The 26,280-nt window shown below is 46.8% G+C and overlaps 1 protein-coding gene across 13 annotated transcripts in view; it reads right to left on the bottom strand.

The window, feature by feature from the left end:
- SGSM1 (small G protein signaling modulator 1) overlaps nt 1-26,280 on the bottom strand; it is a 165,695-nt gene that overhangs the window by 70,278 nt on the left and 69,137 nt on the right. For 7 of the 13 annotated variants that reach the window (XM_085859284.1, XM_085859285.1, XM_085859287.1 and 4 more), the window contains 2 exons: nt 23,828-23,895; nt 4,428-4,588 (listed from right to left, as the gene is read on the bottom strand). In XM_085859284.1, the coding sequence (XP_085715410.1) occupies nt 4,428-4,588; nt 23,828-23,895 (229 nt within the window). The remainder of the gene's footprint in view (nt 1-4,427; nt 4,589-23,827; nt 23,896-26,280) is intronic. The other 6 variants (XM_085859292.1, XM_085859291.1, XM_085859293.1 and 3 more) reach the window with 2 other exon arrangements.

The following is a 26,280-nucleotide window of genomic DNA, read 5'->3' as shown; positions in this document are numbered from 1 at the left end:
CCACACCACTGCATGCACTCTCAGCACTTCCTGCTTCTGCTGCACCCTCATCACTGTCTGCTGCTGCTGCACCCTCACCACTGCCTGCCCCCGCTGCACCCTCACCATTGCCTGCTCCCACTGTACCTTCACCTCTGCACCCACTACACCCTCACCACTGCACACTCACCACTGCCTACTCCTGGTGCTCCCACACCACTGCATGCACTCTCAGCACTTCCTGCTGCCGCTGCACCATCATCACTGCCAATATACTCAGCAACCTCAATCAACAACTGTAACCAACTATTAGACAAATTTTTCATATTCTGCTACTTGCTGCAAATCATCTATCTGTTCCTTCAACCGAGTAATAACTATCCTCACGTGAGATATTTCCTCACACTTCCTACAACAATGAGTACCCACTGCTTTCCTTATTCCTGCTGCGTCCACATTGATCATCTATCACATTTTATGTCATCCTCTTCCTTTTTCCTTCACTCTCTATTAATACCCTTTTTCACCACCATACTCCCAAGGCTCCAACTGATTTAAACGCTAAACTTAACACTCGGCCTACCCCTGCTTCTTTCAATAAACTAATACAAATACACACAACCCCTGACACAAAATATGCAAAACACACAAAAATGCTTATCTTAATCTGGCCTAGGAGCTTACACAGCCACATGTGATCAACCAGAAGTGACAGGACATCATTAAAAACAGTAAGTTTCCTGTTTGGAATGATTTTCAATTTTGTTTGATTGCCAGGAAGGCAGAGTATAACTATTATCTTACTTCGTTTATGAAAATTTAACGGCTTTTGTGATTTTTTTCCCTGGATATTGGCTTTGAGTTGCAGCAATATGCAAAATTTCAGCTTTCCACCCCACCTATAAGGCACTAAATGTTGATATCAGTAAGTGAGTGTCAGTCAGGGGTTAGAAAGAGCTATATATTCAGAGCATTTCATAAAAAATGCAATCCTGTTAAAGTTATGTGAATTTTTTTTTTCATGCAAATTTTATTCTATTTATGACGCATCATTTGGAGGAAAACCTGCAAACATCAGAGTCACACTGTTAATTTCGAAGATGGCATGGACAATTGAACAAAGCATCTTTATTGTGGAGTTTTACTTTGCCACAAAGTCATTCAAACAGACTCAATCACGATTCAGAAAGAGGTTTGAGATCAGATTAGCCCCAGATAAATCTGATCTTTTTCGATTGATGAAGAGGTTTAAGTCCGACGGGACAGTACAAAATATGAATTGTTCAAACTCTGGTCGACTGAGGACTGCAAGATGACGAGAAAACAATGAAGTGGTATGTGAAGTTTTGAGTAGCCCCCAGAAATCGCTGCGTCGTTGATCTCAAGAATTGAACTTATCTTTATCAAGTATACAAATAATTCTGAAGCAGGAACTAAAATGTATCCCTTTCAAATACAAGTGAAGCACAAACTAACAGGAAATAATAAATAACTTTGTGTGGTGATATGTGAATAGTTTGAGGATAAAATGCGTCAGGATCCAAATTTTCTGAGTTTCTGAGTCTGGTTTTCTGACGAGGCTCACTTTCTTTTAAGTGGTCATGTTCACTCAAAAAACAACGTGTTTTGGGGCTCTATTTCTCCTGCTCAAGTTATTGAAAGGCTGTTGCACAACCAGAAATGCACTGCATGGGTTGCCTTAAGCAAATCTAGCATCATTGGGCCTTTGTGGTTTCAAGATGAAGAAGGGAAATCGATAACCGTAACCACTGAACGGATAACTTGAAAGTTATCCAGAAGTTCTGGGTTGCATTATTGAGGAAGTGCCACCTCAACAGGGCTGTGCAATGGTTTGAGCAAGATGGGATCATACTTCACACTTCCAACAGATTGATGGCTACAACAGAAATTCAGTGATCGAATCGTCTCGAGGACAGATGTTGAATGGGCACCCTATTCTCAGAACCTCAACCCACCTGACTTCTTTCTTTGGAGTTACATGAAGGATAGTGTACCGGGGAGACCTCAGATGATTGACGACTTCAAAACTGCAATGGCCACCAACATCAAAGCTATTCCACTTCAGGAATGCAGACGAGTTGACAACTTCACTCGGAGGATCCATTTGTGCCTGTTGAGCAGCTATTTCGAACATGTTTTCTGAACCGTCTTCTGAAATCACTAGTTTCATTTTTGTGTTACTTTATTCTACATATGACAAAGAATCTTACATTTAAGTTTCATGTTGTTTCAAACGAAAATTAAAAAAGTATAAAAACAACTTTGGACTGAATTTTTTATGAAACACCCTGTATCAAATACTAGCAAAGGTACCTGGCATTGCCAGGCAATGCCAGGTCCCCCCCCCCATTCCTTCCCCTCCCACTCTTTTCTCTCCCTCCTCCCACTCCTTTCCCTCTCTCCTCCCACTCCTTTCCCTCCCTCCTGCTACTCCTTTCCCTCTCTCCTACCACTCCTTTCCCTCCCTCCTCCCACTCCTTTCCCTCCATCCTCCCACTCCTTTCCCTCCCTCCTCCCACTCCTTTCCCTCCCTCCTCCCACTCCTTTCCCTCTCTCTCCTCCCACTCCTTTCCCTCTCTCTCCTCCCACTCCTTTCCCTCCATCCTCCCACTCCTTTCCCTCCATCCTCCCACTCCTTTCCCTCCATCCTCCCACTCCTTTCCCTCCATCCTCCCACTCCTTTCCCTCCATCCTCCCACTCCTTTCTCTCCATCCTCCCACTCCTTTCCCTCCATCCTCCCACTCCTTTCCCTCCATCCTCCCACTCCTTTCCCTACATCCTCCCACTCCTTTCCCTCCCTCCTCCCACTCCTTTCCCTCCATCCTCCCATCCTCTCCCTCCCTCCTCCCACTCCTTTCCCTCCATCCTCCCATCCTCTCCCCTGCCTCCTTCCACCCCACCCCCGTGACAGGTGGTGGCTCGTTATGAATTGTGAGAAAATGACTGTTCAAAATATCTCGTAAGGTGCATCATGGCAAAAATGTGATCCCATAAAGTTTTGTCGTGATTAACATTCGGAGCTCAGAGGAGTAGCATCACAAACAAGTAAACAATGCCTCATTCACTTTTTAGAGACGATAACTTTTCTCCAAGCTCCTAAAGAAATGAAATAACATCCTAAATGAAAGCAGACCACACAAAAAGGGGAAAGAATGCAATCTTGTGTTAAAAAAAAAATCACACCAGATGACACCGAGGCATCGCATGACACGACGGGGCCTGCACTTTTTACCTTGATCCATTGACCAGTTATTACAAAAGCGAATAGGATATATTTTTGTTGTGTTTAGCAGAGTGGCAGACAGTCTGTGCAGAGTGAACTCTGAACCGTAGAGTGGGATAGCGCAGGTGACTGAACGAACACACACTCACACATACACACTCTCTCTTTTATTTTTGTTCCCCGTGAATTAACACTGAACGTAGCACAGGGTAGTGCAGGTGACTGACCTGCAAATATTATATCTTGTTAATCACTTCACCCAACGACATCACTCACTCGGCACTGCCACATTGTAAAAAGATGCGTGTGAACCCCGTTGCTTCGCTGAAATGGAGATGGAGGAATGTTGTCTTATTTTTAGTTTTATGGCATTTTCAGAGCCACGATGCTCTATGTATGTCACGCAGCCACACACAACTGCAGTGAATAAAGGAGCCTTGAGGTAATCGATAATACTATATGCCTTTCCTGCTCGCTTTTAAAAATATGAGAACCGCTTTGCAGTCGGGAATGCTTCTGGTTGAAATGGCCGAAAATGTTTGGCAGATCTGACATGCCAATCCCCACCTCTTTAATACCTTGAAATAAACCCAATCTAAATCTGTCATATAGTAGGAATTTTAAAAACAGATGGTTCAAACCAAGCAGCTTGTAGAGTGCTCATGAAGTAACTTAAGCTCTCGAGCAAGAACTCCAATAAAATGTTATCATCTTCAATCAAGCTTTGCATGAAGGATAAGCCTTTCATGAAGGTAAGCCGTTATTTATCTTGAAAAGGGGTGTTTAACTTTACCCAAATACCCAATTTTTACTCATGCACTCCCTTGGAGTTCCCTTAGTATGCATGCAAAGTTTTGGGCCAATTGGCTTCATGGTTTTGGAGTTGCATCCTTCTGAGGTCGGCAAAATGAGTACCAATGCACTTGTAACTGGGGCATTGCATCAACAGCACAGCCACACCCCAACCAATGATGCTATTCATAGCTTTGGGTTGCACACAAAGGAGGTGGGCAGGCACACACACACACACACACACACACACACACACACACACACACACACACACACACACACACACACACACACACACACACACACACACACACACACACACACACACACACACACACACACACACACACACACACTTATTATTATTATTATAGATGTGATTTTGTTTTGGACAATGACACACCCCATCACCTCAGCCAAGCTGATGTTGAGGGATGGACGCTTGGATGGAGAGTCGAGTCGTCCGTGTCCACCATGAATGCGATGCCTTTGAATGAGCTCGTCAGCTGAAGGGTCTGTCCAAAAATGGTCTGCGGTCTTCATTTTGGTATATTCCAGAGTACAAGGGCCCACTAGAAAGTGGAAAAAATTCACTGCAAGAGCTAATGTGTAAATTTTACTTAAACAGCTATATTAAAATATCTTAAATATAATCTGCTGCCCTTGAAAAGGTCAGTGTGAATTGAACAAGAAAATGTGTCTTTTCCTTTTAACCCTTTGAACCCTGAGCTCATTGGACTTTCAGCTTCCCCATCCTGGGATCCCTGGAGATAAATTTGTCTGCTCGGGTATATGGAGGTTTGAATAGCGGCTGGTAAGCCGGTCACTCGGGTATATGAAGGTTTGAAGAGCAGCTGGTAAAACAGCCGCAATGGTTCAAAGGGTTAAGGACACAATAATTGTTAAATTATTATTCATGTATGTAAATGTAAACATAAAATAAAAAAAAAATGTACTCCCCAAAGAAACTGGGGTAAATATAATATTGTTTTGTCACGTGGTTCACTCCAGTTACCTGGTATTAGGCCAGCGAATCCGCCTCAATGTGACCTAAACTGTTAACCGGTTCAAAGACCCCCAACCGGATCATGTGTCCACATGTCACGATACCGTACTGGTTGGGGTCTCTCAGCAAGCTGAACGCGACGTTAATTAATACCAGACATTTCATCCTAATTAGGCCGATCAAGCCGGAGATGCGTAGCACTGTCTGACTGGGTGGCAACACTAGTTGCTGCCAATCAACCCTCAATGGGCTTTCCTTAATTCCAAGAGGAAGGACAACGACAACCTTAATCCATCCTGAGACCAGGTATATTTAATTAAGCAGTAATCAATGGTCACAGGGAAGGGAATACAAGGAGCAATCAACAAGTAATGATGCAACAAACCAATAGCCCTTAACCACTACAGATACGTGCTCAACAAACCAAACAAAACAATCGGAGATCCTTATACTGTACGAGTATGTCTAAGTTAAGAGCCATTTCCGCAACAATATTGTCATAGCATCAAGGTGATGCCTCCCACAGGAAAAACCAAGTGAGTCACATTGGGACAGCTTGCAACCCACTAGGTTTTACCTTTGGATCATAAGCCAATGGGATGGGGGGCATAAAATGGGAGGGGGGGGTGGGTGACAAACCTATTCATATCAAAAAAAATACTGTTTTGGAGGCAAAAAGTGGAAATCTGCCAATCGTATTGCCAAACAGGAAGTCTTTACCTCTCTCTGCATCCCTACAATAAGGAAATCAAGCAAGGTTTACCAGGAAATGCTCATCATTAATTGACAGACTGATGAGGGCAAGGGACACTTCTTGATGAACAATCAGAACAGCCAGTTCTAATCTCTTTTTTTTTTGTATACCTTGGTCGAGGCTCGTCTGAGAGCTAACACACAACTCACAGCAAGGAGGCATGAGACAAGAGGGGCGGGAGTGGAAGGGACAAAACAGTGGGGAACAGACACATTAGGTGAACTGTGGAACGGAGAGGGATGGGGATGGGACGGGGAACATGGCGAAGAGAAGATGGACATTTCGGGGACTTTCAGGAAGGAAAGCAGGAGAAATGAAGGAAGTGGGCTTGGGTGGATTATCGGGGGTAGAAAAGATCGAGGATTTGGATGGGGGAAGATAAGAGGTGGTGGTGAACAGCTGTTTTGAAAGCCTGGAGGGAAGAATGGGAAAGAATAGAGTGAGGAAGTTTATTCCAAAGGCGGGAAAAAAGAGGAATGAAAGAGTGAAGATGAGCAGTGATTCGTGATTTTGGTAGTTTTACCAGAAGGGGGTTGTTGGCGGACCTTGAGCGCCCTGTGGAAATGTGGTGGGGACAAATCGCAGAGAGAGCAGGGGGGGCAAGGCTGGAGAGGAGTCGGTAGAAGACAGAAAGACCACCGACCAACCTGCGGTGATTGAGTGAGAGGCCCAAAGACTCAGCTTCATTGCGGGAGATGCCGATGATCTTAAATGCCCTGGTTTCAACAGCGTGAAGCCGAGAAAGGTGGGAGGCAGGAGCACCAGCCCAGAGGGGAGAGCAGTACTCCATCAGGCTACGGACAAAAGCTTTGTAAGTGGTCAGGAGCTCAAGAGGGCCGAGGAAGGACTTAGCACGACGCAGGATTCCCAGTCGGCGATTTGTGCAATTTTGTGCAATTTTGACAAAATCTGTGACTACTTTTTCTAATAGAATGGCATATGTTCTGAAATTCTGAATCGGCAGAGCTTACATTCCTACAAAACGCTCGAGTCTTGGGAGGAACTGCTAAAATATATATGTCTGTTTTTTTCCCGATCCCTCTGATCTTTGTTCCTTTCACACTTCTTTCTCCTATTTCCTTTTTCTCTTTATTTGTTCTGATTCTTGATTTTTTTTTGTTTGTTCATTTTCCTCTCTATTACTCCTAATTTCTATCTTTCATTATCCAGCTGTCTAAAGAGAAATGAATTCTTGCAAAAAAAATTTTTGTAAGGCTCACTTTCTGCACCTGGATGGTTTTGAGGGTACAGAAGTAGCACATCCAAAACAGGTTCCTCCTGATGACTGTCTTTGCTCTTTGCTTCTTTGGAATCCCTCTGAGCACTCCAATGCAAGAGTCTCAATTATTTCCCACCTTCTTGTGGGATCGGCCAGGTCTTGGAACTAGCTGACCAAGCCTGACATTTGATTGAAGGTTATTTGGATAGAAATTTGGAATTTGTTCAGGGTACTGGCGATAACTCGTCTAATCTTCATCAAAGACACCCTGGAATCACCCAACGATGGGTGCCGGCAGAAGGGTCCTTTGGCATAAGGTCCTTCTGATTGATGGTACACACATATGATACCTCTCCCTGCCTGCGAACCCCACTGCAGTGACGGTTCATAGCTGGGCCGAGACTCAAACACAGGTTCGATGGCTTAAAAGTGTATGTGTTTAATTCTAAGCTATCCTGACAGCTCTTACTCATTTGTATAAACTATATTCTACAAATTCCTTCATTTACTCTTGCTCATATTTTGAGCAACAGGTGCAGATATAATGCCATGGTCACAGCATCAGACACAGATCCACTATTGGGACTTGTGGGGCAATAACCCCTACCTATACCCTCCCCCCAAGTTTTTATAAATCCACAAAATTAGCCCCACCCCACACAATAAAAAATATCCAGGGTTTCTGCTCTTCTACTTTAACAAGTACCTCCTGCTTTATCAAAGAGTATTATGGTGAGTTGTTTCGACAACCTATGCAAATGCAGAATACCACTAAGGTAAACTACAGGGTGTGGCATAAGTTGTGCTACGTTTTATGTGTATATGTCTGTCTGTGCATGCATATGTTACTTATTCATGTTTTCAACCATCTCCTAAACTATCTCGTTTTCAACTATCTCCCAAAACAAAAAGTGCAAAGTTCAATATCAAAGATAACATAGATATGCATTAAACTGTGCTATGAAAATGGCATTGCACATACTGATGTTCTTGACACTTAAATGCCCTTTTGTGTATGTAAATGTAATGCAATATTAGTAAGCACAGCTATATGCATATCGACATACATTACGCACACCTATCTATATTGCGACGGTTTTGGAAATGTACCCTGGGGGAGAGCATACATGGAGACATAGGAGACCCATGGATGAGTCATTTCATTAGTCTATGTGTAGGTAGACCTTTGTCCCGTGTCTAAAGATTTGGGGGGACATGTGTTGAAGTTAGATTGTGTATCCCCAGTGTGATGTCTTCCCCCCACTCTCTGCTATTTTCAATCCTCCTTTCAATACCCCATTGGTCCGTTCCAATAATCCCCCCTGCCTTTTTCAATCCACCAATAATCTCCTTCACCAAACCTCAATTCAATAACCCCTCTTTCATCCCGTTGGTGTTTCTTTCAACCCTGCAGGTTTATTCTTGTCCTTTGGTGCAGCTGTCTTCCTCACCACTCGAATCGACTCATTATTTTATGATTTACCACCAACCACCTGTCACTCATCATAAACAAGTAATCCTCCAGACCGGAACCGAATTGTATTTCCCTCATTCTTCCTCTCCTGTGCTTCCTTATTCTTCCTTCTCACATTCCACATGTTTGTGGCACAAAGCACAATGCTTGTTGCATTTGTAATAAAGTGCAACGCTCTTCCCATACGCAATAAATTATGGTGCTTCTCGTATGCGAACAGCACGTACAGTACAAAGGACGTTTGAGCACGAAGGGAGGGCTGAGGGCACTATTCGCATCTTTCGCGCATGAGGGGCAGGGTGAGGGCCGCATTGAAGGCTTCCTCAGAGATAGCACGATTTTCCATAGGCTGGATTGTGGACCCACCCCCATCAGATGTGTACTAATGAGAGAGAGGCTCGCATAAGATGGGCGGAGAAATCCATGTCCTGCGAGGGGGAGGAAGCCCAGGGAGTGTACAGGACAGAGTCGCCTCAAAGCTTGTCTGGCGAGCAGCAGAAAGGAGAGCAGAGTGCAGAGGAGAGAAGGAAGGAGCTCATAGTGCAGAGGAGAACAGAATAGAAAGCCCAGAATGCGGCTTGGTTCGTGAGGAGATGCCTGTCCCGGTTGCACAGCAGAAACGGAGTGGCATGCTGTTGGCATATCTGGGATGCGAGAGAGGACTCGCTTACTGGTGCTGGATGCCTCAGAGATGCCGCTACATATTCGATTGTGCCGTATTGTAACTCTACCACCCATCTTTCCCATCCTTTCTTCCCCCACCTCCCCCCCCCCTCCAGCATAATTGGACCGGCAGAGCCCCATAGGTTTGTGTGAGGTGAGAGAAGGAGTCGACCCTACACTCGATTCTCTTCTTTTCTCTCAGTTATTTTTGTCTCTGCCTTCCAGATTGAATGATGGCATTATGTCTTTTGTGCAAATAACATTGACTAACAATAAGTGTTAGGGTCAAGTCTGCTCTTCTGTGCCTTTTGCCTTTAAACACTTGCTTTAATGATTGCTTGCTTGGTGACTAAAGACCTGTAAGTAATGTGCTTTTCACCATTTCGTGTGTGTGTGTGTGTGTGTGTGTGTGTGTGTGTGTGTGTGTGTGTGAATAAATAGATTGTTGGTTATTCTTTCAAATCTGTCTCGGTTGTTCTTTCCTTCATTGGTCCGACACAGTGTACAAGCATAGTTAGACGGGGGGTTGCACCCTACGCGATTCGCTCTCGTTAGCCAGCGTATACTCACTGCATCACTTGGCAGTAATCCGATTGTGCGCTTAGAGCACGAAACTCAGTTAATTTAGTCACCTCCTTAGGTAAACGGAGTTCAACAGATATAATTAATCTCGTCAACCCTTTTAGAGTTGACGAGATGAATTGACATTCGTGTTTGCTGAGCAACCTGCTGGACCACAGAGTTATCAGCGGCTGGTGGCTTCAGGACCGGGCGCTTGGAAGGAACCCAAAGGCTTCCCCTCATGGCGAACCTCAAACCCATAATAACAATATATATATATATATATATATATATATATATATATATATATATATATATATATATATATATATATATATCTTGTTACGGTTGTGGAAATTCGCATTACACCATAAAGAGTCCTCAGGTGAGATTTCTCGGTAAGTCCATGTGTAGTTAGCCCAAACCCGATGTATAGAGGGAATATGTGTGATTCATCCGGGCTGCGACGCTTTGAGTTAGCCATTTTTTCTTTCTCTATTGTTATTTTCAACCATTAAGCCGCCAACAACGCAAACAGCCACTACCTTTACCTTCACAACTCCATCCCGCAAATATCGCTTCACCGCCATTCCCAAACGACACCATAACCACCAAACCACACAGAAAACCCTCCACCACCTTCGCCTTTCTCCTTCACAACCAACAACCGCACCACCTGTGAACACTGAACGTCGGGCTGTCGAGGGCCCGTTCGGCAATTGGTGCCAAACGCACCGAGCCGCGAGCGCGAATGGCGGCCTTTCCGGGGGAAAATTCGGATCCAAAATGCTTCACGCCCACTTTCCCTCCATCCAATGGGCGAACATGAGGTGGCGTGGCCCCGCCTCCAATCGCGTTTTGATCCGCATATTTGCATATCGGCTCCTCCTGAGACCTATAAAGATACGAGCGCGAGGCGACTCACGCGGAGAAGAGCGAGGCAGAGCAGAGTGGAACTGGTGGAGCTGAGTGGGGCGAGAGTGTGGAACTAAAAGAGGGTGAAGTTGAGCTTGGAGAGAAGTTGTGGAGGAGTTGCAGGGAAGACGGCGGACGGCGACGAGGTTGCGGTGTGGGGGTCGTTTGACTCGTCGCGAGATCCAGGCCAGCCAGCCATACCCCTCTCCCTGAGCATCAACGATTCCCCCCCCCACCCATTCGCGCTGAGATAGTGCCGAGGGGGGGCCCCCGTTCCTCCCCCACCCTAAACGTAGTGCCAACGGGACCGCTTACACAGAGCACGCCGGAGAGGACTCGCCGACCACGCCAGGGCACGGAGTCGGGGCGCAGTGGCGCGAACATTGCGGCTTGCCCGCCATCGCGTCACGTGGACGCGGGTAAGACCTCCCCGGTCTCGTGGACCTGGCCGATCCTCCAGGATTCACGTACATTTGGTCTACGGATATGTCTGCCTCCTCGGCTATGAGGGTGGCTTTCTTTTTCCTTTGCTTTTTGTGGAAATGCTTGTGGTGGCGCCGTCTGTTAAGTAAAACTGCGTAAGTGTTGCCGTGTGTCGGTCTTAGGCGGTAGTATCTCTCTTTTACTGTTTCTTTCTGTGCTTGAATACGTGCCTTTTATTATTATTACTGTGATTGTATATACGTGCTTGCTTTGTGTCCGTGCGTCACGCAATAAAATGCTTGCTTGTTGAACTGTTCCCGCTCTGTTTCGTCTCCTTTCTTTTTATTGACTCTCAATCGTGCATCGCGTAAGAGATTGGTAGTGGGTGTAAGTTCCCAGTAACTAATCTGAACCGTCGAGGTTGACGATAACTCCGCTCGGTTATCTCTGCAGTACGGAACGAACCGCTTAAGCGGTTCGTGTCCGAAGTCGACCTGCGGCGAGGTACGATAGCCCGATTAACCATCCGCGTAGGTACTTAGGTAGGTCGAGTTTGGCGAACAACCCTATCCTACGCGGGTGCATCCTACACGATAAAGACGGTATCCTACGATTGGCACGATTGTGGTGAGGTCGAAAGGCCCACCCGTGACGAGCTCCCGGTGTTGTTCCGAGAGGGTCACGACTGAATTGTCCGTCCGGTGGGCGACGTGCCGTGATTCGAGTTACGTGGCCGATCGCACGCCGGTGGGCGCGAATTCGCAACACTGGTGTCATCGAGCGGGAAACAAACTCTCCCATCTCCAACTAAGTTCACGGGAACGGACCAGGGGTGCACGAAGCGACCCCCTTCCCCCCCCCCCCGTTCCCTCCAAATTACGAGCTTTTTAAATTAATCCCGTTACGAGAAACAAGATGGAGTTTCAAGGCGAGCGGGAGCCGGGTGTAGAAATGAATACGTGTTATAATGTAGAAACCATGGTCCAAGACACCCGTGAGGAAGACACATCTTTACCCCAGGGATGGGAAAAGTGGCTATGCTATGCATCGGGATATTTTTATGATTACAATTACACCACTGAACGTGGTCAGTGGATGTGGCCAGGGCATGTGACAATGCAGCAACTAATGGCCGTCATGGACCTTGGGATGAAGCGAAAGGATTGGGATCTGGGAACAATGGTGAAGGATATAAAAATGCTCCGAGAGTTTGCAAACGGGACCAGGACGCTACCTGAAGGAAATACTGAGTCGAGGGGGAGTGTGGCGGCGATTCGGACCACGATAACGGGTGAGGAAGAATTGACAGAGAAAATAATGATGATTGGACGAGAAGTGTATGAACTCGCACAGTTGATGACGAGCATTGCCGCCACGACAATTATCGGGGAAACTAAAAAAAACTCAGACACGAGGGGACGACGCAAGAGTTGAAAGAAATAACCTAGAAATTAAAGGACGTAGAGGTGACGACGGAGACGCAGGAATTAAAGGAAATAAGTGAAATTAAAGGAGGTAGAGGTGATGGAGACGCAGGAGTTGAAAGAAATAACGGAGAAATTAAAGGACGTAGAGGTGACGACGGAGACGCAGGAATTAAAGGAAATAAGTGAAATTAAAGGAGGTAGAGGTGACGACGAAGGAGGAAACAGACGAAGAGCCAGGAAGAAACGGAAATAATAAAAGGAATAACAAAGACAAGGGAGATAGAAAAAGTAGAGGAGAGACTACACGATAAAGACGGTGTGAAAGACGAGCACACACACATGGAGTTATTGGAGGACGATGAGGGGGAGCTCGAGGAATGTCTCGAGACCGGTGCGAGCAGCCGGATGGCTTCCTTCGGGAACGGGACACTATGCTCCCTTGAAGCGGATCTCGACCAGGTGGATCCGGTCGAGCTTTGCGAGGTAGAGGGGGCGAGTGCTGTGGATGGGTGCACACGGAGCTTGGGGGGTTTGGAGACCCCGGAACCCCTTGTTGTGGCGCGAATTCCCAGCGTGAGTGTCCCAGTGTGTGTGGTTTCGAGTGTTTCGAAATGTGTGCCGAAACGCACGCATAGCGTGGTGAAATGGCAATCGTGAGTGAAAAGGTGTGTGTAACAGAGACCACGTGTGTGAGAAAGCAGTATGAAAGAGAGATGACGATCGGTATGCGGGAACACGCAACTGCATGCCCGAGTGTCATGGAGAGGTGTGTGAGCGTCATGGCACGCGGGAGTGCGTGTGTTAAATGGCGACGACGACGGCGACAAAAGGACAAAGGCCAAGTAGCGGCCGGAGCTGTAATGGGGACCGCGCCGGGTTTACACGGTGGCGAGCGCGAGGTCCGTGCTGTGCAATGCACGAGGCCGCCACGTGCTCGCTTGCGGGAGTGAAGCCCGGTCCGGAAACGCCAGCGGTGGATGTTGCCGATCCCGCGGACGGACAAAAGCTCGGCAGGTAGACGGATTTGGACCGGATGGGTTCTCCATGTGAGTTTGTGTTAAGCTCCAATGGGCAGAGCACATGTGTTCGCGTGGGGAACCCCTCGAAGCACGAGGCTTGTTTTTTTATGCGCCGGGTGACGTCATGGCTGCGGGTACGGTTGGAATCCGGCAGGAGGGTGAATCCCTGCCGGATGGTGCCATCCAAGAGGGACGAGGGACGCGAACAGCTGCCATGACGACACGCCAAAGGTGCGCGGCTTTGAATTTCCGCGCTGGTGCACAGGTTGCGAGTTGCCGCGCTGGTGCGACGCGAGAGAAAAAAAAAGAAAAGCAAGCCTCACTTTCGGGTGAACAGGATTCCCTGGGCGAGGGGTGGAAGATCCCCTTGGCCCGGGCACAGGATGGAACTAGCTTGGGGGAAGGGTTTGCTTAGCTAGACCGGCTTCATGGGGCAAGGGGTAAGTCCTCATGGAGTCCGTGGAATGGATTAGGTAGAGGGATTTAGGTGAGCTTTAGGATTGGAAATAAAATTATTTATTGAGGATTTTGGAAGACAGTGACTGACAGTGAATGTGTAGTGGGGACGAAGCTTAGCTACGTAGTGTTAAAAGGAACGTGCTGTAGTGTAAGGGATGACATGGGAGCACGAGTTAGTTAGGGGATGGAGTCAGCAGGATGGCAGAGATCAGCGATGTGTGTGTGTTGAAAAGTTGTGAGGTGAGTACATGATGAGTGAGTGAGGCCAGCGGGTCTGTGTGTATGGAGCGAATGTGGAATGCATGGTGCGATGAGTGATTGGGGGGAGGAGTGACTCCCGCCCAAGGGACCCCGGGGTCAGAATAAAGTGAGTTAGCTGGGGTAGTCAAATTAGCAAAAATGGAAGTCGTTTTGTTGTTGGTGGGAAAGTAGGCTCGAAACCTGTTTGGAGGGGTGCAGGAGCCCTGTTGACGGGCTGGGAGCGTGGCTGCGAAAGATGAGTATCGCTGAGTGGGTACCCCGGGCACTGGGCTAGTCGGCCGCGGTAGGCCAAGGGCCCATGGGGGGCCGGGATGGCGTAGTGGGCACTGGCGTGCCCACATGATGTGGGGGCCCGGGGCACCGTTAGCCACGTGGGCAGTGCATTGGGCACGGGCACCCAGGGAAGGGGCCCGGGGCGCCAGCCTGCCACGTGAGCGTTTCAGGGGAGTCGCCATGGAAGGCACTCCCCGGTGTTTAGGGAGCTGGTAGGCTCGGAGGCAGTATAGTGCCCGGGGGGTGCCATTGCTAGATAATCGGCAGAGGGTAGTGCCTGCCAAGGGAGCCACGCGTCCCAGCCATGAGACCGTGTGAGGGCACGGAAGGAAAATTGGGAGGCGAGGCCTGAAATTGTGAGGACACCAACACAGGCGACAGGAATCTGGGTTGATAGAACCAGTAGATTAAGCGAGAGGTGCTTGTTGAAAGCCCCGGGGTAGTTTAAGAGATAATGGTTAGGGTAGATTAGGAGATGTACCCCTCCGCACCATCCATCCCTTTGCTCTCGTTGTGGGCCGCTGGACCCACTTTGGGTTAAAGATCCCTGAAGTCTGGGGAGGCCATCCTGAGGCTTGAGTTGGGCCTCGACACAGGACGCTAGCTCTCCCTTATTCCCCTCCAGGAAGGGAACGTACGGGTTGCGAGTAGGCTAGGAGACGATAGGTTAGCCGAACAATGACGATAAAGGGGGTTCGGGAGACAATTGTAAAAGGGAAATAAAAATAAAGAGGGGCTAAATTTTTTTTTACAAATTAAGGGAGTGGGTATGGACAGAGACAGGCAAAGGCGATAGGTTGGGAGGGAGACGGGTAGGTAGGTCCGAGCCCGCCTTCTGAGTGGGCAGCACCACCGCACTCCCTCCACCAACCTCCACTGAAAGGCAAAGGCTGGCCAACTTCATCGGCTGGCTGTTTGCTGCAAGGCCTGTGCCGGTCGGATCGTCCGACGCTGTTTTACTGCAAGGCCTGTGCCGGTCAGCTTCACTGCAAGCTGTGTTTGCTACAGCAGCCTTGCCATGCCTTGCCTGCCTGCCTTTGCCATTCATGCCTGCTGCCCTCATCATTTTGCCCCGTTCTGTTCTGCATCCCCCCCCTTGTTCATTGCCATGTGCACCAGGATCCTCGTGCAAATTTGCAGGGACTGCCGTCATGGCAGCTGCAACATGGTACTGCACCAGCAGCCCATGCACCGTTGTTTGTTTGCAACCATCTATCCACCGTTCCTTGTTTGTGTCGCCTCAATACCGCACTGTTCACTGTGCCCTGCAGGGACTGCCCTGTAGGCAGCCGCACAAGGAGACTGCGTTTGTGCAGCCCATGCACCATTGTGGTTCACTGCGTTCATTCAAAAGGGGGAGGCCTTGGACTGCGTGTGAGCAGCCGGCCACGTTCCCTGTCACCTGGATTGCTTGAGCCAGAGACTGCATGCGAGCAGCCTGGCTCCCTGCTAACTGCTTTTTCTTTGCAGAGTCCATTGATCCTGGGCCATGGTTTAGTGTAAAATTTGTAAGTTAAGGTTAAGATGCATTGTAAATATGAGTGCGCCCCCGGCATGTCTGTCTAGCGCCGGCAATTTTATTTAAGTCGTCCGTATGAGTGGGTTTGTTGAGTTAGTTACTCAGCCCTCAGGTTATTTATTTTGGGGACACGAATACCATGAATGTCGCACTCAGGGATCCGAAAGTAAAATGTACTAGGGGAGAACTACACATGATGGCACATGAGAATTTGACGACTCGGGACGAGTCTGTAAAAAGGGGAGGGGGTAGTGTTACGGTTGTGGAAATTTGCATTACACCATAAAGAGTCCTCAGGTGAGATTTCTCAGTAAGTCCATGTGTAGTTAGCCCAAACCCGTTGTATAGAGGGAATATGTGTGACTCATCCGGGCTGCGACGCTTTTAGTTAGCCATTTTTTCTTTTTCTATTGTTATTTTCGACCATAAAGCTGCCAACAACGCAAACAGCCACTACCTTTACCTTCATAACTCCATCCCGCAAACATCGCTTCACCGCCATTCCCAAACGACACCATAACCATCAAACCACACAGAAAACCCTCCACCACCTTCGCCTTTCTCCTTCACAACCAACAACCGCACCACCTGTGAACACTGAACGTCGGGCTGTCGAGGGCCCGTTCGGCGATTGGTGCCAAACGCACCGAGCCGCGAGCGTGAATGGCGGTCTTTCCGGGGGAAAATTCGGATCCAAAATGCTTCACGTCCACTTCCCCTCCGTCCAATGGGCAAACGCGAGGTGGCGTGGCCCCGCCTCCAATCGAGTTTTGATCCGCATATTTGCATATCGGCTCCTCCTGAGACCTATAAAGATACGAGCGCGAGGCGACTCGCGCGGAGAAGAGCGGGGCAGAGCAGAGTGGAACTGGCAGAGAGAGTGGAACTGGTGGAGCTGAGTGGGGCGGGAGTGTGGAACTAAAAGAGGGTGAAGTTGAGCTTGGAGAGAAGTTGCGGAGGAGTTGCAGGGAAGACGGTGGACGGCGACAAGGTTGCGGTGTGGGGGTCGCTTGACTATGAATGAACAAGATGTGCCTTGACTTGACTTGACTACTTGACTTGACTATGAATCCTCGCCTATGAAGGTGGCTTTCTTTTTCCTTTGGTTTTTGTGTAAATGCTTGTGGTGGCGCCGTCTGTTAAGTAAAACTGCGTAAGTGTTGCCGTGTGTCGGTCTTAGTCGGTAGTATCTCTCTTTTACTGTTTCTTTCTGTGCTTGAATACGTACCTTTTATTATCATTACTGTGACTGAATATACGTGCTTGCTTTGTGTCCGTGTGTCGCGCAATAAAATGCTTGCTTGTTGAACTGTTCCCACTCTGCTTCGTCTCCTTTCTTTTTATTAACTCTCAATCCTGCATCGCGTAAGAGATTGGTAGTGGGTGTAAGTTCCGGGTAACTAATCTGAACCGTCGAGTTCGACGATAACTCCGCTCGGTTATCTCTGCAGTACGGAATGAACTGCTTAAGCGGTTCGTGTCCGAAGTCTACCTGTGGCGAGGTACGATCGCCCGATTAACCATCCGCCTAGGTACTTAGGTAGGTCGAGTTTGGCGAACAACCCTATCCTACGCGGGTGGCCGATTGGCACGAATGTGGTGAGGTCGTAAGACCCACCCGTGACTAGCTCCCGGCGTTGTTCCGAGAGGGTCACGACTGAATTGTCCGTCCAGTGGGCGACGTGCCGCGATTCGAGTTAACTGGCCGATCGCACGCCGGCGGGCGCGAATTCTCAACAATATATACAGTATAAATATATAAATATATATATATATATATATATATATATATATAAATATATATATATATATATATATATATATATATATACATATATATACAGCATATATAGAAACATCCTCCACTTTCATTTCACTGCATATAAGCATATTGTTGTGGGCCGGGGGTCAGTGGCGAGAACGACCACAAGGTGGGGAAAGCTTGCGTCGTCTCCCACCAAACTCCCCGGAATTGTTGGCCCTCGTTCAGATAACTCCACGAGCCGGCGGGTCGTTTAACCGACCGTGGTCGCCAATATCTCAACCGCGTAGCGTAGGTCTATTTATCTTTAACCAATTTACCTAATTAACTACGCGATTTCGACTACTGGGGAAACCACGCCCTCGGCACATCTTGCTCAAACCGGGTCACTCTACCGACTGCGGTAGAGTTCCAACTACCAACTACCAACTCCGGTTCGGGTGCAGCCGAGCGGAAACTGCCAAAGCCGTGCCGGCTGGAATGAACGGTTTACCGGGGATAAAACCCCGCCTAAACTCAGATCCGAACCATGCTGGACCAATCCAAGAAGGGACAGAAATGGACTGGGAATATTTCTACAAATGTTTATTTGCAATAAAAAGACAAAGGCAAGACTTTAAGCGAATATGCAAGAAGGAATATTTACAATGAGCAAAAACACTTTTTCAGATCTACTTACAAGACGGGCCCACATGCAGACGCACGCAGACGCACGCACGCACGCGCGCGCACACGCACACGCGCACGCGCACGCGCACGCGCACGCGCACGCACACGCACACGCACACGCACACGCACACGCACGCGCACGCGCACGCGCACGCGCACGCGCACGCACACGCACACGCACACGCACACGCACACGCACACGCACACGCACACGCACACGCACACGCACACGCACACGCACACACACACACACACACAATGAAAAGAAACCCAGAGTCTTTATTGGACTCTCGTAGCCCTGGAGAGAGACAAGCTGGGGGTCAGAGTTCGGTGGTGTAACTGAATGTCATAGGAAGGGCGTGCTCCGTGATGCGGCACCTGACAAAGGTCGTTGGTCCGGTCCCCAGTCACACGTAGGGACTCGTGGATCGTGGCAGAGCTCGAGTGGTGAACAATCTGGGTCCACGGAGGGAGGTCAGGGTCGCTCTGTCCTTCATTAAAACTCCTCATAGCAGCCACCGTGAAACTCCAGAACCCCGTACAGCCACCGTGAAACAAAACAGACTGCTTACAGCCACCGTGAAAGCAAACTCGACCTGTTGCAGCCACCGTGAAAGCAAACTCGACCGGTTACAGCCACCGTGAAAGCAAAGTCGACCCGTTACAGCCACCGTGAAAGCAAACTCGACCCGTTACAGCCACCGTGAAAGCAAACTCGACCCGTTACAGCCACCGTGAAAGCAAACTCGACCCGTTACAGCCACCGTGAAAGCAAACTCGACCCGTTACAGCCACCGTGAAAGCAAACTCGACCCGTTACAGCCACCGTGAAAGCAAACTCGACCCATTACAGCCACCATGAAAGCAACTCGACCAGACCCCTTTTTACAGAGAGTCTCGGATATTTATTGGCCTCTCTCCACGGGGAGGGGCCCTTGGCGAAAAACGCACCTCGCTGTCCCGCCTCTGATGGACAGGGTCCTCCGGCCCACCTTTCCGGGGTGAGGCCTCGGCCCCTGCCAGGAGACCCCAGTTACTCCTCCACGCGGCTTCGCTCTCTACGAGTAACAGTGTCAGCGCCGTGAAGGTCATCGTACAAGAGTTACAACGTTCGTGGGAGCCGAGAACTGGAACTGGCTGCCCTGCTGCAGACCCCTCTTTCGGCAAGTTAGGGTACAAGCAGCCAGCGGGTGGTGATGGAGCGTGAATGGCCGAAGGGGTCATGCAGATGGGATGGTTTATTAGATGTAATAACCTAACTAAAAAGAAATCGCAACGCACGCCTTTGATTCTCCCACTCGACAAAAGGAAAGGGATCTGACGACACACATACTTAACGACATAACTGACTTTTGGGACATCTGTATGTTGAATGCTTATGGTTTCCAGATCCGTAACAATATATACAATAATTGTAGGGGGTAACGCGACATTTGACGCACACCCTGTACATTGCTTCAGCTCTCCGTTTGAGGAAATTATGGAAGAAACCATTCTTTTGCCAAAATCTTGTGCACTTTGCCTTGTTTCATATTTCTAGGATGTTTCCCTAATAAACAATTCATTGAAATGGTTTTGCTGAACATATTTATCACTGCTACGGTGCCATGTATTCATTATTGAAAACAAGTCACATAATCCATGGATTGCTCAAGACTGGTGACTGAACTCCTGAGTAACTGAGATTAGAACTTCATTCACTTCACATTGTTACTTGTTCATTTGTTGCTAAAGCCACTGTCACACCTTGACGATTTAGCCAGTGTATGCCGATTTATGAAAAATTTGTCTAAAACGCTGGCACACGTCGAATACGTTATAGGTACGTTTTGTATACGTTAAGAGCACGCTGAAAAACACTGCCATACATCTTAGTACGCTGGCTTTAAACGTTGTACTTTTGGGTTGTCCTCAAACTTTTTGCATGCTTGAAATTTTACGACGTATGCCGGCGTATGACTCACACGTTCTGCTACGCTGGCCATAAGTTGTAGGCACGCTATGCGATCGTTGACACACGTCGATGCCACACGTTACTTGTAAGTTACTGATAAGTCGAAACACGTCGAGGTAATGTTTAGCATAACCGGAACTTATTTCTAACCTATGAGTAACGTTTTGTAAGCACGCTACACGAACGTTGTTCACACTTCGCAACACGTTACTTGAAAGTTCCTCATACGTCGAAACACGTCAAAGTAATGTTTATGGTACCCGTGACTTATTTATAACCTATGAGTAACGTGCTTGGGAATTATTTGTAAAGCATGTCCTACGCACAAATACGTATTTGACGTCTTCAGGACGACCACAGAACTTACTGAACGCGTTTGTAACTTACAGATACCGTATAATGGCGTATTAGCAGCGATTAGGGGAATTGGTATATAAAAAGGGGCTTCGCAGGAGGAACCCGTCTTTTTTTTTAGACTTCGTGGTGAGTACATGTCCATGTCATTCCGAGAGATGGAGGATACGGCAAGGCTGAGACGACAATACCTACCTGTCCTCCAACATCAACATGACCTCATCGAGTTGACACTGCACCAGTTGCGTGCCAATAGAGCCGGGAGAAGAAGACGTGAACGGAGAAGGAACTGGGTCAGACCATGGATCGGGAGGCGACGCCATTACGGCATATATGACCAGCTCATGGTGGAACTCCAGAACGAGGACCATGCATCCTTAATCAACTTTCTGCGAATTACCCCAGCGATGTTCGACGAGCTGCTAGCCAGAGTGGGTCCAAGGATAACCAAGCAGTACACCTTCTACAGGGATCCGCTTGAGCCTGGCACTGAGCCTGCTGCTGTTGGTGCCGTGACTGCAGTGCTGTGGAAGCGATTTTACTCGTTCAATGGAAACGATTTCAATTGCCGAGCACCAGCGTCCAAAAACAATAGGCGAGTGACAGCCATTTATTAAAAGTGAAGTTGCAGCCTATGAATAGAAAACCTCACGTGATCGTCGACGATATGCTGCCACGCTATGCATACGTTAGACTATCGTTGGGCATATGTTGTGGACGCCTAAAACACTAATCAATCGTTGGTATAACTTATCTATAAGTTATCGAAGCGTTCTGTGTTCATTACTAGTACATTATGCATTTGTCCAAGTCGTCTTGAAAACTTTAAAAACTGAAACAAAAAAAAGTTCGTGGGAATGAGAAAAAAAAAATTGCCGAAAAGAACATCGAACAATGGTGCAAAGTAGTCTCCTATTCGTGGACGCAACGAGGATCCATCATCACCCACACCCTCCCCAATCATGCTCACCTACTCCTACGACTACTACTACTACTGACACGCTCACCTAATACTATTACTACTGATACTACTGACACGCTCACCTAATACTACTACTACTGATACTACTGACATTGACATCTACTCAACATGGAGTCTGGAACACTGACGGGTTCCTCTTGTGAAGCCCATTTGTATATACCAATTCCCCTAAACGCTGCCAAATCGCCATTATACGGTAGATGCAAGTTAGAAACACGTTCAGTAAGTTCTGTGGTCGTCCGGAAGATGTCAATCAAATTCGTCTACATACGACAATGTGCGTTTGAGATACGTTACACATAGCTTCAAAGCAGGCTACTTATAGGTTAAAAATTAAGTTTCGGGTATGCTAAACATTACCTCGACGTGTTTCGACTTATGAGTAATTTACAAGTAACATGTGTCCGACGTATGACAATGATCGCGGAGCGTGCAGAGAACTTATGCCAGCGTATGCGGAACTTGTGAGCCATACGTCGAGTACGTCGTAAAATTTTCAGCATACTTGAAATTTCACGACGTACTAGACGTACCACGGAATATGACAGCGTACTTCATTGTTGTTCAGCGTGTTCCTAACGTATACACAACTTACCCATACCGTATTCGACGTGTGCCAGCGTTTGACACATTTTTCATAGGTCGGCATACGCTGGCTAAATCGTCAAGGTGTGACTGCGATGTTGACACTTCCAATTTTCAGGCGGTTATGATTAAAATTGGCGTGCGGAAGCTTTTTAACAGGCTGCGCCACGAGTTCGTCGGCGATACGTGCAGCGCGCTATGCCTAAGTTAAACTATCGTTGGGCATAGGTTGTGAACGCCGACAACAGGCTAAGCATTCGTTGGTATAAGTTATCTATAAGACAACGAAACGTTCTGTGCTCGTTACTAATATGTTATGCATACGACCAACATGTTATGAATACGACCAAAACTTAAAAAAAAAACCTCAAAACTTCAGCGTACGCCAACGTTTTACATACATTTTTATACGTTGCCATTGCTGGCTATAACGTCAAGGTGTGACAGCCCCTTAAGCCTAGTGTTGGCTTTGCGGTTAGGGTGGCTGGCTTGGGATATTGGAGTACCGAGTTTGAGCCCTGTTGGCTGCCGAATTAACACTGGGTGGGGTTGACTCTGCCTGTCATCCTTCCAAGCTTGGCAAAATGAGTGCCAGCTTGCTGGTATCCTGTGACGGAGTGGCGACCCGTCCAGGATTATGTCCAATAGCCAAGGAGACTGATGAGGCAGCACTAATGCTCTGCACAGAGTATGGTCCCAATGGATGGATGGATTCTTCTGAGGTTGGCAAAATTTGTACCAGTGTACTGGTAAAGGGGTACAGCATCAATGACACAGCTGTGCCTCAACAAAACGATCGCTACCCAGCAGCCAAACTGCCGTACACAAGAAGATTTGTTGCTCAACATTTCAACAAGGATCAGGTGGATTTAGAAAAACATGGTTTACAATTTATTTTTGGGCTAAACTGGTGCTTTATCATAAAATTGGTCTTTATTTGCATGGAGATACATGATCTTTATGATAAATAAACCTGGCTCGTGTTCTTTATGCTTCCATATAACTTGAAAAGCAGTCTGATAAAGACCGGAAACTCACTGGTAGTTGGAAAAAGCATCGGTCAGTTAAACATGATAAACTTACCAATCGTTAAAAGATCTGATAAACACTGCAGGAGTTAAAATAAAAACCATGTGTGGTCAACAATGAAAGCATTGAAGAGTTTACAAAGGTCCAATAAACAATGTACAAGAGCATTCAAAAAGTATACTCACTATAGTAGAAGAAATGCCAATGCACCAACATACTTTTTTATTTTTACTTTTTCCAATATATACACATATATCATTTGCAAGAAAAATACTTTTCTTATGAATCATATTGAAAAACAAAAACGGATTTTTTTTCAAAAGCCTTTTGGATACCAATGTAAGCTGACCGAGAGTTTGAAAATCATCATCACTCTGATAACATATGCTTACTAGGAATTTAAAACAAAACCATCAGTCTGATAAATTAATGTAAACTGAGGTCAAACTGAATAAAAAAAAAAATATATATATATATACATCAGTTCAACATGGAAATCTTACCAAGCAGAGAGGCAAATATTGCTCCATCCACCTGATCCTTGAGAAGTGAATCTTTTTCATAATATTTTCTGCAAAGGAAGGAAATAATTTGTTCAAGAGCAATGGGGGAAAAATAGGCACGAAAGGTGCAATATCTCTCGGCCCATAACTGTGGGAATAGTGATATTGACGAGTCGTGCGTCAGGTTTGGGTAACGACTGGCATCATTTTGTGAAGCAACGATCTCGTAAATTACTGAATAATTGTCGGCACTCATCTGGTGAGACCCAACTTTATTTTAACAAATACATACCACAAATACCAACCAGCATTACAAGCATACCTCGCATAATGCTGCCTCTTAGAACGCCGTTTTGTTATAGCGCTAATTTTCCTGGAGGAAATTTTCACGATAAAACAAACAAAAAAATAGTTGATGAACATCCATAAAATAGTTCAAAAGTTCCACACGAGAACACGCACATGTTTGAGCTGTACGCTCCACCAATGTAGATGGCGTACACTGGTTGGTGCTGCACAAATCAGCATATGCCTCCAACAATTTCGAAGGCTTCCAGCAGAATAGCTTTTGTCATCAAATTTTCAGAAAATCTTTATGATGAAAATATAGAGAAATTAATTAAAAATTGGGTCAATATGTGAAAGGGCAAAGTTATAGTGCCTATAAATAGCCCTTATTAGCCCTGCTGCATCTTGTCAAGCATGAGATGCCCCATTTAACAAATTGGTTCGCGGGCACCAGCAGTGACCACTATTTTCGTTGTGTCTGTGTGTCTGTCTGTGACTCTCTCCAGAGCATAGCTCCGTGACGTTTGATGCGATCTTGATGAAACTTGGACACAAGCTAGATGTCATGGTCTAGTTGTGTCTTTTTGTATGAGGGGCATCCCACGCCCACTTGAACTTTTATTTTATTTTCTCGATTTGTTTCTCACAATTTCATTTCCTAGAAGCTGTGCGTAATGTCCATAAGTAAAACATCTTTAAAAATCCGATTTGATTTGGTCAATTTTGACGGAGGAGATAGGTTTTTCGGTAGGGCTTCCTCAAAAGCTTCCACCAACTCAATTGTACCTATCGTGGCATTGTTCAATAATTCCCGCGAACCATCATCGCCTCCCGGCGAGTCACTTCAGTGTTTATTTATTTATTTACCATTGAGCTTCAGTGTGTCTGTCCAGGCCATTATCTATCTATAATTCCAGCAATCTCTGTGTGTCTGTGTCTGTGTCTGTGACCGCTGTTTCTCAACAACCACTGGTCCGATCTAATTGAAACTTGCCAGGTATATTGCTGGGGACCTGAGTATGTGCCTTTTCAAGGTTTGATATTAATCGGACAAGTGGTTCCCAAGTTATGGCCATTTATTTTCCAAACCAATGACAGGACACATTGCTGCGTAGGCATGGCCATTGGGGAAGAGATCCTCAGTTACCAATGACAGGACATGTTGCTTGGCGTTTTGCACCCACAGTATCTATCTTCTATCTATCTATAATTCCAGCAATCTCTGTTTGTTTGCCTTTCAAAAGGTTTGAAATGAATCGGACAAGTGGTTCCCAAGTTATGGCCAAGTTAGAGCGGATTCCCCATTACGGGTTACAACGTACGGACTTCCAAATAGTGATGACTCACTGTATTCTAATAATTTCTCGATTTCTTATGCGCATTTATAGATAAACACAATGCCCCAATCCAACTGTCGTTTACGAGAGCGAAGGAACGGCCTGTGCAGTTGTTTGAAAGTTTTTTTTTGCACGTACGGCCATGCACGTATGGGCATGCGAGAGCAAAGGAACGGCCTGTGTGGTTGTTGTTTCTGGCACGCGGTTTGAAAGTTAATTTTATTTTTTATGCAAGTATGGCCGCGCACGTATGGGCACGCACTAGTATTATCAATTGAGCTTTTGTCATCAAATCTTCATTAAACTTTTATTATGAGAATATGGAGAACACAAATTAATAAAATGTACAATTTTTTTTCGCTGGCATTCTAGTCAAGTTTGTTCGTGTAGATAGTCTATGTCGATGGGCTTTGTATTTTGAGATGCTTTGTTGTTTTGCCTTGTTTTCATGTGTTTTTGCAAGCATTTTTAACCCATGTCTCAAAATGTCCTGCAAGTGATGGTGCTGGTAATGGGGCCTAACTGTTAAGAAGCATAAGTACAGATGTAAAAATGTAGGTCAGAAAGCATGTGATCATCATGTTGATTTTGGGCAAAGCTTGGGTTTGAGTACATCAACCGTTCCAATGATTCTAAGTCTAGTGTTGGCTTAATGGTAAAGGTGGCTGGCTTAATATTGTTACGAATTTGCGCCCGCCGGTGTGCGATTGGCCGCTTTTCACTAATAGCGGCCGCGTCGCCCACAGGACAGACAATTCAGTCGTGACCCTCCTGGAACTATCGCCAGGAACCAGTCACGGGTGAGGGTTTAACCTCACCACAGCCCAG

The sequence above is a fragment of the Eptatretus burgeri genome, chromosome 16 (genome assembly GCF_056783735.1).
Source record: "Eptatretus burgeri isolate ZD-2024b chromosome 16, Ebu_testis_v1, whole genome shotgun sequence".
In the NCBI taxonomy this organism is placed as follows: Eukaryota; Metazoa; Chordata; class Myxini; order Myxiniformes; family Myxinidae; genus Eptatretus; species Eptatretus burgeri.
The sequence above is the reverse complement of the archived record's forward strand: the minus strand, read 5'-3'. Positions and strand labels throughout refer to the sequence as shown.